Source organism: Charadrius vociferus, unplaced genomic scaffold (assembly GCF_000708025.1).
Source record: "Charadrius vociferus isolate BGI_N301 unplaced genomic scaffold, ASM70802v2 scaffold229, whole genome shotgun sequence".
Classification (NCBI taxonomy): domain Eukaryota; kingdom Metazoa; phylum Chordata; class Aves; order Charadriiformes; family Charadriidae; genus Charadrius; species Charadrius vociferus.
In genome coordinates, this window is record NW_009649926.1 from 125,672 (window position 1) to 140,416 (window position 14,745).

The 14,745-nt window shown below is 50.6% G+C and overlaps 2 protein-coding genes across 2 annotated transcripts in view; one reads left to right on the forward strand and one right to left on the reverse strand.

Annotated features, from left to right (window-relative positions):
* LOC104291831 (zinc finger protein 883-like) overlaps positions 1–3,568 on the reverse strand; it is an 11,025-nt gene extending 7,457 nt beyond the window's left edge. Inside the window, exons 1-2 of the mRNA XM_009891123.1 lie at positions 3,430–3,568; positions 1,853–1,944 (exon numbers count right to left, since the gene is read on the reverse strand). Of these exons, the coding sequence (XP_009889425.1) occupies positions 1,853–1,944; positions 3,430–3,568 (231 nt within the window). The remainder of the gene's footprint in view (positions 1–1,852; positions 1,945–3,429) is intronic.
* A 5,918-nt stretch (positions 3,569–9,486) lies between these two features.
* SULT2B1 (sulfotransferase family, cytosolic, 2B, member 1) lies at positions 9,487–12,076 on the forward strand. Its single transcript, XM_009891125.1, has 6 exons — positions 9,487–9,622; positions 9,924–10,132; positions 10,520–10,646; positions 11,170–11,264; positions 11,352–11,532; positions 11,961–12,076. Exons 1-6 carry the CDS (start codon positions 9,487–9,489, stop codon positions 12,074–12,076), a joined length of 864 nt encoding a protein of 287 aa, XP_009889427.1.
* The last annotated feature ends 2,669 nt before the right edge of the window (positions 12,077–14,745 follow it).

Here is a 14,745-nt window from a genome sequence, read left to right on the forward strand (position 1 = left end):
GTGGGCGTGTGGGGACATGCGTGGAACATGCGTGTGCGTGGGGACACGTGTGTGGGCGTGGGGACACGTGTGTGCACGGCAGGGACCTTCCTGGAGCACGTGTGTGGGTGTGGGGACACGCGTGGGCGTGTGGGGACATGCGTGGAACACGCGTGTGGGCGTGGGGACACGTGTGTGTGTGTGGGGACGTGTGTGTGTGTGTGGGGACGCGTGTGTGCAATGCAGGGACGGGCCTGGGGCACATATGTGGGCGTGAGGACACGCATGGGAGTGGGGACATGCATGCAGCACGTGTGTGGGCATGGGGACACGTGTGTGCGTGCGGAGACACACGTGTGGAGTGCATGGACACGCGTGGAGCACACGTGTGCAATGCAGGGACATGCATGGAGCACATGTGTGGACGTGGGGATACACCTGTGAGTGTGGAGACATGCGTGTGCAGTACAGATTAATGCCTTGACCATGTGTGTGGGCTTTGGGACACGTGTGTGCAATGCAGGGACATGCCTGGTGCACGTGTGTGTGCATAGGGACACGCATGTACATTTGGGGACATGCGTGTGCAATGCAGGGACGTACGTGGAGCACATGTGTGGGCATAGAGACACACATGTGCGTGCAGGGACACGTGTGCAATGCAAGCATCTGCGTAGAGCACGTGTGTGCGCATGGGGATGCATGTGTGGATGTGGGGAGTGCATGTGCAATGAAGGCACATGCCTGAAGCACCTATGTGCACATTGGGACATGTGTGCATGTAGGGACACACACGTGCAATGCAGGGATGTGCCCGGTGCATGTGTGTGTGCATAGGGACACGCGTGTACACATGGGGGCATGTGTGCATGGCAGGGACGTGCCTGGAGCACGTGTGTGGGCATGGGGATGTGTGTGGTTGTGGGGACATGCATGTGCAATGCCGGGATGTACATGAAACGTGTGCATGGGGACATGTGTGTGCATGTGGGGACACAGATGTGCAGTGCAGGCAAGTGCCTGGAGCATATGTGTGGGCATGGGAACACGCACGTGTGTGTGTGATACACATGTGCAATGTAAGGACAGGCCTGGAACACGTGTGGGCGTGGGGACGGATGTGTGCAATGCAGAGATGTGCTTGGAGCACGCATGGGCACATGGGAACACGCATATGCATGTGGGAACGCATGTGTGCAGTGCAGGGACATACCTGGAGCAGGTGTGTGGGCATGGGGACATGCGTGTGGGGACACATGTGTGTGCAACACAGGGATGTATCTGGAGCATGTGTGCAGGTGAGGACGTGTGGGTGTGGGGATGCGTGTGTACAACAGAGACGTGTCTGGAGCATGTGTGCACAGGGGAACATGTGTGTGCATGCGGGGACACGTGTGCAATGCAGGCATGTTCCTGGAGTATGTGTGTGGGCATGGGGACACGTGTGTACAGCAGGGATGTGCCTGGAGCACATGGGTGGGTGTGGGGACGCACACGTGCATGTGGGTACATACATGTGCAATGCAGGGACGTATCTGGAGCACATGTGTGGGCATGAAGACGTGTGTGCATGTGGGGACACTTCTGCAATACAGGTACATGCCTGGAACATGCATGTGGACGTGTGCATGTGTGTGGACATGTGTGTGTATGGGGACATATGTGTGCAATGCAGGGACATGCCTGAAGCATGTATGGGGACGTGTGTGGGGCCACACACGTGTGTATGGCAAAACACGTGTGCAACACAGGGGCATGCCTGCACTATGTGTGTACATAGCGACACGTGTGTGGGGACAGACGTGTGCAATGTACGGACACTCCTGGAGCATGTGTGGGTGTGGGGACATGCGTGTTCACGGCAGGGACATGCCTGGAGCATGTGTGTGCAGTGAGAGGGCCCCCACGGAGCAAGGCCAAGGCCGGCTGAAGGTGCTGCTCCGGGGACACCAGGCTGCTCCTGTCCTTAGCTGACGTGGGGACACACACACACACACACGGAGGGGGAGAACACGCTGAACGGATCCCGGGAATGACCCCGAGAGAGATGGAGTTCAATCATGAAATCACCAAAGGGTTTGGACGGGATGGGACCGTTAAAGGGCCATCTCATCCAACACCCCTGCCACCGGCAGGGACATCTTCAAGTGGATCAGGTGGCTCAGAGACCGGTCCAACCTGGCCTGGGATGTGTCAAGGGACAGAGCTGCCACCACCTCTCTGGGCAACCTGGGCCAGTGTTTCGCCACCCTCAGCATGGAAGGGAGGTGCATAACCCCGCTGCATCCAGCCCTGCGACCCGAAGGGTTCGTGTTGTTGGTCACCACCCTGCTTGATAGGACGAGGGGGAATGGCTTCAAACTGGAGAGGGGAGATTTAGATGAGATATCAGGAAGAAATTTTTCACTCTGAGGGTGGTGAGCCCCTGGCACAGGTTGCCCTGAGAAGCTGTGGCTGCCCCATCCCTGGAGGTGTTCAAGGCCAGGTTGGACAGAGCTTGGAGCAACCTGGGCTGGTGGGAGGCTGTGCTGCCCAGGGCTGGGGGGTGGAACGAGATGGTCTTTACGGTCCCTACCAACCTAAAACAGTCTATGAGTCTATGATTCTAACCAAACTGGTCCTATGGTGATCACTACTGGGAAGCTCTGAGATGTTCGTACCACCCAACCCTATGTCCACCTTCCAATGTGGCAATGCAAGAAGGCCTCAAGATAAACCAGTAACAGAGACAATCACCATCAGCCCTTAGGCAAACATCTTCAAAGAGCTCAAATAGAATCATAGAATGGTTTGAGTTGGAAGGGACTGTAAAGATCATCTCATTCCACTCCCCCTGCCCTGGGCAAGGATACCTCCCACCAGCCCAGGTTGCTCCAAGCCCCGTCCAACTTGGCCTTGAACACCTCCAGGGACGTGGCAGCCACAGCTTCTCGGGGCAACCTGCCCCAGGGGATCACCACCAGCCTCGCCCATGTTTTGAAAGGGCTGTGAGTGATTGAAAGGTCCCACGGATGATGCAGCCCTTTGACTTGGGTTTGGCAAGAGGCAAAGCAGACAAGGAGATACAAAGCCACTTGGAGCTGCACCAAGAAAAGAAATGCAGGAGCTGGTTGAAAAGCCGTATTTAAAAAAAAAAATTAAATTAAAAAAAGCCACACTGTATTTCAAAAAATAAAAATAAAAATAAAAAAAAGACAAATGAAGGTTACAAATAACTACAGTTGCAGGAGGTGAAGGAGGTCCTTGGAGGTGCCCAGTGCAATCAACCCACATGTCTCCATGTCTCCCCAGGTTGCTTGGACCTTCTCATGCTGCAACGCAATCTGCTGCCTGGTTGGGCCGCAAATCCAGGAAGGATTTGGTTTGGGGCAACTGGTGGAGGTTAAAGGCATGATGACATGGTCACATGGACCTCTGAGGCACATCCCAATGGAGGACCATTGCGCTAACCAGTCTGGACGGCCGCACCTATTAGGTACCTAAAAGTTGCCAGATTCCCTTTATGTTCAATCGGGAAGGGCAGGGAATCGCGTCCCCAAGGCATCTGATATTCCTCATAATTCCATCTGGACATCTTGCTGCTCCCCATCACCTATGAGCAGCACCAGGTGCCTCCAGAGAATCATAGAGTGGTTTAGGTTGGAAGGGACTTTGAAGATCATACAGTTCCAACTCCCCTGCCCTGGGCAGGGACACCTCCCACCAGCCCAGGTTGCTCCAAGCCCCGTCCAACCTGGCCTTGAACACCTCCAGGGATGGGACCTCCACAACTTCCCTGGGCAGTATGTTCCGGTGTCTCACCACCCTCACAGTAAAGAATGTCTTCCTTATATCTGTTCTAAATCTCCCCTCTTCCAGTTTGAAGCCATTCCCCCTTGTCCTATCGCTACACGCCCTTGTAAAATGTCCCGCTCCAGATCTCCTGTAGGCCCCCTTTAGGTACTGGAAGGCTGCTATAAGGTCTCCCTGGAGCCTTCTCTTCTCCACGCTGAACACCCCCAACTCTCTCTGCCTTTCCTCACAGGAGAGGTGCTCCAGCCCTCTGATCATCTCAGTGGCCTCCTCCATCCTTGCTCCAGCAGGTCCATGTCCTTCTTATGCTGGTGGCCCCAGAGCTGGAGGCAGCACTGCAGGGGGGTCTCCCCTGAGTGGAGCAGGGGGGCACAGTCCCCTCCATCGCCCTGCTAGCCACGCTGCTGGGGATGCGCCCAGGTTGCCGGTGGCTTTCTGGGCTGCCAGTGCACGTTGCCGGCTCATGTTGAGCGTCTTATCCACCAACACCCTAAACCTCTTCTCAGCGCTGCTCTCCAGCCATTCTCCACCCAGCTTGGATTTGTGCTTGGGATTGCCCCAACCCATGTGCAGGACCTTGCACTTGGCCATGTTGAACTTCTCACAGGCCCACCTCTCCAGCCTGTCCAGGTCCCTCTGGGTGACATCCCTTCTCTCCAGCATGTCTACCTCGACACACAGCTTGGTGTCATTGGCAAACGTGCTGAGGGTGCACTCCATCCCAACATCCATGTCACCAACAAAGATGTTGAACAGCCCCGGACCCATCACCGACCTCTGAGGAAAACCACTGGTGGAGAAGACCTAAAACTTGATTAATCCTGAAACGAACCACCTTTTGCCTTTTCTCTTTTTGACTAACCGCTCCGTGCTTACTCAGGGTGTCCAACCAGCGCGTCCCATCCAGGTGAGGTCTGAAAAAACACCGTCTCAAAACGAATATTGATATTTTTGCTGCTTTATTTATTTATTTCTAATTTTCCACTCAACTGGGGCCAACGTCCTGTTGGAGCTGCGGCAGCGGTGGAATCACCTGGACTCCTGGAAAGCGCGAGGTGTTTGACTACTGTTCCACTTTAGCACAAATGGGTTTTCTTTCATGAGAATTCACTTCTCCACTACTGCTTTAATTAATTTTGAAGTGGTAACTTTAATTAATTAACTCATTTTAATTCATTCTAAATTGTTGTGGATTCCGGTTTGGGTAAGTTTGGGGATTTCTTTTTGAAACCTTAGTGCTGAAGAAATTGATTTATTCTATTCATACCTCATCGCTATGTTTTAAAAGGCTCTCATGCATTTATTCATCCTTCGCTTTTAAATATTGTTTAATTGCTATTAATTCTGACGTGGCAAGTTTGATTCGGAGTTGCTGCATGTTAATATTTTTAATACTTGACAATCTTTAAAATCACAGGCTTTTTCTTAAAGTTTAACTTGAATGCTCTAGCTGCATCTTAGAATCCCTTTTTTGCTTTTTTTTTAATTTATTTTTTCCCCAGTAGCATGGATGGTTTTTCTTAATCACAAAATTTAAAAATATCTGAAGCTTAATATATTAATTTCTGGGTTTCTCTATATCTTATTTAACCTATTGTTGCTTATAATGTTTTAACACCTTTTAATACCATAAAATATGTATTTTTTTACTAAAATTTTTAAAATTTTTAATTTTTTTTTTTGCCATTTTTTAACTAACAATTCATCCACACAGAGGTGTTTACAAACATACTTGTTATCTAATTGTTAATACTTATTTAGGCTAGTATACTTAATTTTTGGAGGGAGGCAAGCCTACAGTTATCTATTAACTGTTGATTATAAAACACCAGATAGATTTATTTTAGGTCCATTCCAAAAAATCTAGATACCTGCTCGGATTGCAAGGAAAAACAAAAATTGGTAATAATTTGAAGTTTTCTCTGTAGTTTTTAGTTTTGCTTTACTTATTTCTTAACTCAAAACAGGGACAGTGATGGGTTAATGCAATTTCCCACTTCTACTGTTAACCCACTGCCCGGGGGTGGGTTAACATTCCTCTTTGAAGTGTTTAAACATTTCTTAATCCCATTTTTTTCTCCTGTTTGCTTGGAAAACAAAGCAGGAGTGGAAGGGAAATGGCTGCTTTCATTGTTTGCTTTTAAAAAAAACACGTCCTCTTCCCTGGGAGCCAATATTTATGACTTCTCAAACACTCTGTGTTTGGGTTCCTTTTTCAGGCTACTTTTATCAGAATTTTACATATAGTTTTCAGCGTAGCAGTCCTTTTGCACGACAGCGGAATACTTGCCACGTTCCCAGGGGAACGTGTAGAAAATGCTTTTAATTTCGCAGATGACTGCGTGGCTGCCTTGATTTACAGGCAGACCAGGTGGAGCCTGAAGGGAGGAAGAACTTCTCTTCCTCTCCCCATAGCACAATCATGAAGGGTTTTGATGAAAAAGAAGACTAACCTACAAGGAGAGGTGCTTTACTGGACCTGATACTCACAAACAAAGAGGGACTGGTGGAGGATGTAAAGGTTGGGGGCAGACTGGGCTGCAGCGATCATGAGAAGATAGAGTTCAGGATTAAGTGTAGAATAGACAAAATGACAAGTAGAGTTGAAACCCTAAACTTCAGGAGGGCTAAATTTGATCGTTTCAAAGAATTGCTTGGGCAAATCCCATGGGAAAGGGCTCTAGAGGGTAAGGGGGCTCTAGAGAGCTGGCTGCTATTTAAGCGTCACCTCCTCCAAGCTCAGGATCAGTGCATCCCAAAGAGCAAGAAATCAGGCAAGGGGAGAAGGAGACCTGCATGGCTGAGCAGGGACCTTCTGAAAAGGCTCAGGTGGAAGAAGGGAGTTTACAATAGGTGGAAGAAGGGGCTGACTGCTTGGGAGGAATACAAGAATGCTGTCAGGGTATGCAGGGAGGAAACAAGGAAAGCCAAGGCAGCCTTGGAATTGAACCTGGCGAGGGATGTCAAGGCCAACAGGAAGGGTTTCTTTAAGTATATAGGAGACAAAAGGAAAACTAGGGAAAATGTGGGCCCGTTGTTGAATGAGACAGGTGCTGTGGTGACGGATGATGCAGAGAAGGCGGAGTTGCTAAATGCCTTCTTTGCTTCTGTCTTCACTGTTCGGGCCAGTCCTTGTGAGACCCCGACTTTGCAGGTAACAGAGAAAGTCTGGGGGAAACAAGACTATCCCTTGGTTGACAAGGAGCACGTTAAAGATCAGTTAGATAAATTGGATATACATAAATCCATGGGGCCTGATGGGATGCACCCTCGGGTGCTGAGGGAGCTGGGGGAAGTCATTGCTGGGCCTCTCTCCATTATCTTTGAAAGGTCCTGGAGGACAGGTGAGGTGCCTGAGGACTGGAGGATAGCCAATGTCACTCCAGTCTTCAAAAAGGGCAGGAAGGATGACCCGGGAAACTACAGGCCGGTCAGCCTCACCTCCATCCCTGGGAAGATGATGGAGCAGCTTGTTCTGGGAGTCATCTCAAAGCACCTGGATGAAAAGAAGATTATCAGAAGTAGTCAACATGGATTCACCAAGGGGAAGTCATGTCTGACTAATCTGATAGCCTTCTATGACAAAGTAACTAGATGGGTGGATGAGGGGAGGGCAGTGGATGTTGTCTACCTTGACTTTGGCAAGGCTTTCGACACTGTCTCCCACATCATCCTCACAGGAAAGCTTAGGAAGTGTGGCTTAGATGAATGGACAGTGAGGTGGATTGAGAACTGGCTTACAGATAGAGCTCAGAGGGTTGTGGTTAGTGGCGCAGAGTCTAGTTGGAGGTTAGTAACAAGTGGTGTCCCTCAGGGGTCAGTACTGGGCCCAGTTTTGTTCAACATATTCATCAATGATCTGGATGAAGGGATAGAGTGTACCATCAGCAAGTTTGCTGATGACACAAAACTGGGAGGAGTGGCTGACACGCCAGAAGGCTGTGCTGCCTTACAGCGTGACCTCGCCAGGCTGGAGAGTTGGGCAGAAAGAAACCTTATGAAGTTCAACAAGGGTAAGTGTAGGGTACTGCACCTGGGGAGGAATAACCCCATGCACCAGTACAGGTTGGGGGCTGACCTCCTGGAGAGCAGCTCTGTGGAGAGGGACCTGGGAGTCCTGGTGGACAACAGGATGACCATGAGCCAGCAATGTGCCCTGGCGGCCAAGAAGGCGAATGGCATCCTGGGGTGCATCAAGAAGAGTGTGGCCAGCAGGTCGAGGGAGGTCATCCTCCCCCTCTACTCTGCCCTGGTGAGACCGCATCTGGAGTACTGTGTCCAGTTCTGGGCTCCCCAGTTCAAGAAAGACAGGGAACTGCTGGAGAGGGTCCAGCAAAGGGCAACAAAGATGATTAGGGGACTGGAGCACCTTTCTTATGAGGAAAGGCTGAGGGACTTGGGTCTCTTTAGTCTAGAGAAAAGAAGATTGAGGGGGGATCTTATTAATACATACAAATACTTAATGGGAGGATGCCAGGGGGATGGGAGTAGTCTTTTTTCAGTGGCACCCAGTGATAGGACGAGGGGTAATGGGCATAAACTTGAACATAGGAAGTTCCATCTTAACATGAGAAGGAACTTCTTTACTTTGAGGGTAGTGGAGCACTGGAACAGGCTGCCCAGAGAGGTGGTGGAGTCTCCCACTCTGGAGACATTCAAAACCCGCCTGGACGCTGTCCTGTGTAACGTGCTGTAGGTGACCCTGCTCTGGCAGGAGGGTTGGACTAGATGATCTCCAGAGGTCCCTTCCAACCCTAACAATTCTGTGAATTCTGTGAATTCTGTGAATTCTGTGACTTGCCCCATCTTTTATTGCTGTAGCAGCATCTCTGCCTTTCCTGGAAGGACTTTTGGTTTGGTTTTCTTTAATGAGCCATTTTAATAATCCATTTTTTTTTTAAATGCATTTGTAAAATTTAGTGGGATTTACTGGGAAATCTACTGGGAAAAGATCTTCAGCTCAGGGCAGTCGTTCAATACTGTATTTGGAGGAAAAGGGAGATGGTTAGGTAGGAATTCAGAGGGGTATGGGAGAAAAGTGGGGTTCTTGGGGTTGAGGGCTGAGGACATAGCTTCCCACCCCACCACACTCCCAAAAGAACCTGCACTGGTGTGCTCCAGGAGCGGGATGCCCTCTGGACTTTGGATCTTGTTAATCATTGCTCCAAAATGGTGGCACAAGGGCAGAAAACTTTTCCCTCACCTTTTTATTCTCCCTCCAGTTCCTGGAACCTCCGAGGACCTGTAGCTCCTGGAGCAGCGTAAGGCTGCGTTTTGGATACCAGACAGAGAAGATCTACCTCCTGTCCTCTTGGCTGGCCAGAGATCCTGCACTGATGGCTGCTTGACACCCCTCCAAGCTGTGAGGGCAGGTAAACACGTGAGGCGGCAAGGGGAGGGAGATGAAAGGTTGGTCCACCAGCAGGAATTTAGCCGTAGAACTCCTTAAATGCCCCATGAGCCAGCAGTTCCCCATCTCCACAAGCTGCTGGTGAGGTGAGGTCCTCATGAGGAAGGACAGGAGAATATCCAGGTGGGTTATCCCATAATGCACATCCTATATCCCCAGCATCCCCTTATAGGCTCCTGTTTGGGACCCACAATGGAGGGAAGAAGTTTCTTGGTTTGGAGTCAGCACCCTTTGCCCCATCTCACTCCTTCTCACCGTAGTGGCGCAGAGCTGCGGGACCCCATCCCCATCCTCACCCCGGCGCGATGCCAGTCCACTATGTGACATATGAAGGCATTAAGTTCCCTCCTGCCTACAACTCTGAGCACAGCTTGAATTTCGCCCACAATGAGTTCCTGGTGCGGGATGATGACATCTTCAACGTCACCTACCCCAAGTCTGGTATGAGGGGTGGACAGCAGGGCTGGCCAAGGGTGGAAAGGGGCAGGAGAGGGGTGAGGGCTTTGGAAACATCTCCAGGTGTTCTTCAGAGGGTGAATCTTCTCTTGTGGTGGGGAACAGGACTGTTTTGGGTTTTTTTTACTGCAGTGGTTGTGCATGGGCAGGGCAGCACCATTGCCTGGGGAGGCACAGACTCAGTGCTGAGGGTGCTGCTGACCATGGAGTCATGGCAAAGTGATGTCCTCCTATCCTGACCCCCTAGGCAAGGTCCCCTACCTTTCATCTCTGCTTTCCCTGGCAGGCACCGTGTGGATGACCGAGATCCTGAGCCTCATTCGCAGCCGTGGCTGTCCCAGCTGGAGCCAAGCTGTCCTCAATTCTGACCGCATGCCCTGGTTCTCAACTCGTCTGGGGCTGGAGTCAGCGCTCAGCTACCCCTCGCCTCGCCTGCTGACCTGCCACCTGCCCAGGCACATCTTCCCTAAGTCCTTCTCCCATTCACATGCCAAGGTGGGATGGGCACCCATGCAGAGCTTCAAGGGAAATGAGGGGGCTGGAAAGACCATTGCACAGGATCTGGGGAACCTTGGAGTGAGGGGTGTTGGGTGAGGACCTTGGTGTTGGCCGAAGAGAGTGGCAAGTGTCCTCCACGCCCTCCAGGTGGAAATGTGCAGAGCCCAATCTCACATCCTGCCCCTCTTGGATATTTTGGAGAGTCTCCAATGGCTCTAGGGGACTTGTGTGTTCATGGAGACCCCTGCCCAAGGTCTGCATGAGCAGCACAGAGTTGGTCCATGTGTGGCAGACTCCTCCATTTTCAGATCTACCCTAGTACCAGGGCCTGCAACTCCCCTTCCCCACTGAGACCGTATCACTACTGTACACACTCTACCCTAGATTATTTACACCCTACGGGATCCTCGAGATGTTGTTGTCTCCTACTACTACTTCTCCAAGATGTGCAATAGCTATGAGGATCCCACGTCTTTTGAGCAGTTCTTGAAGGACTTTCTGAATGGAGAGCGTGAGTGTAGTTTGGAGCTTACTCAGGGCACAGGGGTGGGCGGGTGGTGTCTCCCATTGCCTCCGGGTCAAGGGTCTTTTGCTACTGTCCACTGATGATGGCTGTGAAGCCAAGCTTCCCGCAGGAGAGGGGTGAACAGCTCAAGAGGAAAGCAAAGCACTTCTGGAGAGACATACAGGTCCACAAAGCCCTGTTGTGCTTTGAAGGAGATGGAAAGTAGATTTCCCTGCCTTCTCCTGCAGAGTTCAGATGTCTTCAGGAAGTCTTGGCTAAGAAACCCTATAAAGCCCTGCCGTGACCATTGTACACCTCTAGCCTCAACCTCTTCCCACCATGGAGGTGGCTGGAGAAGAACCCATTGTTCAGCTGCAATTGCAGTTGAACCTCCCAGTCCCATCTGCTCCCTGGACACCATTGCTCTGTCCCGCATAGTGGCAGCCCTGCTCCCAACCTTGTGTGAACCCTCCTTGGCCATGCACATCCCCTGCCTGACCCCAATCTACTGCCTTTTGCCTCCCATCAGTGCCCCATGGCTCCTGGTTCGAACACGTCCGGGGCTGGATGGAGATGAAGGACACAGAGAATTTTTTCTTCATCACCTATAAAGAGCTGAAGCAGGTAGACACCTAGGCAGACCCTCCAGCTCTAAACGTGCTGGTGTGTCACAAACCACTTGGTGGTAACAGGCTCCATCTGTCCCTCCAGGACCTGCATGGAAGCGTGAGACGTCTCTGCCGGTTCCTGGGGCAGGATTTGGATGACAAGGCCATCTCCTCAGTGGTGCAAAATGCCTCCTTCACAGCCATGCGGGAGAACCCAATGTGCAGCTCCATCCTGCTCCCTGCAGACATCATGGACCAGACAAAGGGCCAGTTCCTGAGGAAGGGTAAGCAAGAGGGATCCCATACAACGCCTCGGGGAGACCTCCCATCAGGTGTCCCGCCCCATGAGGACAGCCAGAGCGAGGGTGTCTTGGAGTGCTTCATCACAGTGCATTTGGGTCTGAGGAACGGGGTCCATAGAATCATAGAATCACAGGATAAAATCATAGAAGTGTTTGGGTTGGAAGGGACCTTTAAAGTGCAACCCCCCTGCAGTGAGCAGGGACATCTTCAGCTAGATCAGGTTGCTCATAGACCCATCCAACCTGACCTGGAATGTTTCCAGGGATGGGGATGGTCTCTCATTCTGCCAGACCCCACCTTGGATTGGTAACTGGACCAAAGAGCTGAGCCTCTCCCCTTGTGCCTACAGAGCAGAGAGGGGGCGCTGTGTGGTGGGGTAGTCTCTGAGCCCGAAACACTTTGTCCTCAGGCATCTGCGGCGACTGGAGGAACCATTTCACAGTGGCACAGAGTGAGACCTTCGACAGGATCTACCGGGACAGGATGCAGGGGCTGAACGTGACATTTCCTTGGGACAGGCGTTAGGATTCGTCCCTATCTGAAGCCAGCTAAGCACTGGTTATAAAACAGCCACTGACAACTGGGGTAACTGGCTGCTGTTGGACAGAGGGGGTTGTACCCAGGGCTGGAAATGGTACCAAACCTCAGCGTGAACACAATTAATTTTGTAGAATCATAGAATCATTTCAGTTGGAAAAGACCCTTAAGATCATCAAGTCAAATAATTGACTTAACACTGCCAACACCACCACTAAACCATGTCCCTCAGCACCACATCTACCCATCTTTTAAATACTTCCAGGGATGGCGACTCCACAACTTCCTGGGGCAGCCTGTTCCAATGCTTGATAACCCCTTCAGTGAAGAAATGTTTCCTAATATCCATCCTAAACCTTCTCTGGTGCAACTTCAAGCCATTTCCTCTTGTCTTACTGCCTGTTACTTGGGAGAAGAGACTGACCCCCACCTCTCCACAACCTCCTTTCAGGGAGCTGTAGAGAGCGATAAGGTCTTCCCTCAGCCTCCTTTTCTCCAGACTAAACACCCCCCAGTTCCCTCAGCCGCTCCTCATGAGACTTGTGCTCCAGACCCCTCACCAGCTTCATTGCCCTTCTCTGGACACTTTCTGCTGCGCTTTTGCACCCTTTCTCTATGGGAGAGCTTTTTCTCCTGGGTTGTGCTTCTCTTCTCTGTTCCATCCCTTGACCTTTTTTCCCTGAGGTAGTCTCTATGGTCTTCTAGCGTAGAACCCACCTCCCTGCCCTCCAACCCATCCCTCTTCTGCAAGCAGAGGTGAATAGCATATGCCTGAGAGCACACAGATGAAACACGTCCTGCTTGTCACATCCACTGGCCAGGGCGTCTTGTTTGGGAGCTGCAACAGGCCAAAATGTTCTCTTGGGGCTGCTCATTAAACAGGAGAGCAGCAGGGAAAATGAGGAGGACCACTTAAAAACAGTGGTGTTTTGGGTGTACTGCCAGTGCTAGAACAAATGATGAGATGATGATGATGATGATAATAATAATAATGATGATCATGATAATGACGATGATGATAACAATAACAATAACAAACAATAACAATAAATGGGAGAAAAAGCAGGGCTGGTGGGCTGCCAGACCCTGGGGTTGTGGGAGCCCGGTCCGTCCCTTGCACAGGGTTGAACAGCAGAATGTCAAAATATTCCCTCCACTTTCCAAGCCAAGAAGGGGAGCTCTTTGAATGCATGGGACATGTCCAGGACCAACATGCACAGTCAGTTCTAGGGCCAGCGGTGCTGTACAAGCGTTTAGGAATGGGTGTGCAGACAAGACAGCTTCCCATTGCACCCCTCTTGATCAAGCCTGATAGAGCCAATACCAGGTTATGGGTTTCAGTGAAGCAAGGCTAGTTGTGCAACATGTGGTGGGACTCAGAAGCACAGCCTTGTCCTAGCGTTGACGGAGGAGTAGTGCAGGATGGCATCTCCCAGGGGACCGCAGCCAAAAGCGTCACACATAATCAGACTTCTACCAGATTTAGATGATTGTCCCTACAGCGAGGCTTTGTGGAATCAAAGAAGGGAAAGGACCTTTGTGGACTTTGGCCAAGAGACAGCTCAGTTGTTTGTGTTCCACAGAACCTGCAGGAAATCCCAGCTCCTTCACCTGCCAAAGTACTGCTTGTAATTAATGACAGCCTTACTTCCTGACAGAGGCAGCCAGAGACACCTGGATGGCTCCAGGCGTGGCAAGACACTGTCCAGAGAAGGAAGGTTGTCCCAGGGACAGTGAGCAGTGCCATGTTTTGCATGTCCACATTGAGGTCTTGAGCAATGTCACAGCCAGAAGATCACTTGACTTAATGAAAGTCTACGTCGAGAAATAATAAGAAGGAGTGTGTGACATTGGAAGGTGCATCCCAAAACCACAGTCAAAATTGTTTCCTTTTAGCTAGTCCACTTTGCATGGTGCTACCCCTCTGCAGTAGGAATAAGAGCTGGTTCATGCCTTGCCTGCATGGAGTTGTCCACAAAGCCACGTTCAGCACAGGAGGTGTGATGATGAAAGGATAAATGGTTGAGTTTTAGACCCTAAGCATGCTGGTCATATGAAAGCTTGATGAGCACAGCAGGTCTGATGATGAAACTCAGCACATGGTTGGGTTTTCACCCTAAGAGTGCCAGTCATATGAAAGCTTGATCCTGGCATGCCTGAGGAAGTGATAGCGTTATTAAAAGACAACATGGACACTGCTTCCCTTGGAAGAGATGGAGAGCCTCGTTAAATAAATAGCAGGTCTTTGCTTCTCCATGTTGAGAACTGACTGACAGTGATGATGCTAAAGCGGCCCAAGTCACTGCCTTCCCTACTGTGCAGGACCAGTGTATGGCTGGAGGAAAATCAGGAAATTCAGGTAATCTTGAGAGTGTCCTGAGGAGAGGTATTAGGGCTGGCCAGGACTACAGTCCAACAATTCAGCAGAGAGAAAACAGGAATTTCTTTTTGAATTTTTGGGTACTCCAAGTAAAAGATGCTGGAAAATGGCAGAACATTTCAGGAAAGCCACAGTGGATGTCAAGAATTGTCATATAGTACAAGGGATGCCACTCCACCCAAGAACCCTCAGCAGTCAGTTGCCTCAAGCCTCCCTATGTGGTCAAAATTACACTTTAATCCACTTGGATCTTAATGAATGAATGAATAGGTGAAAA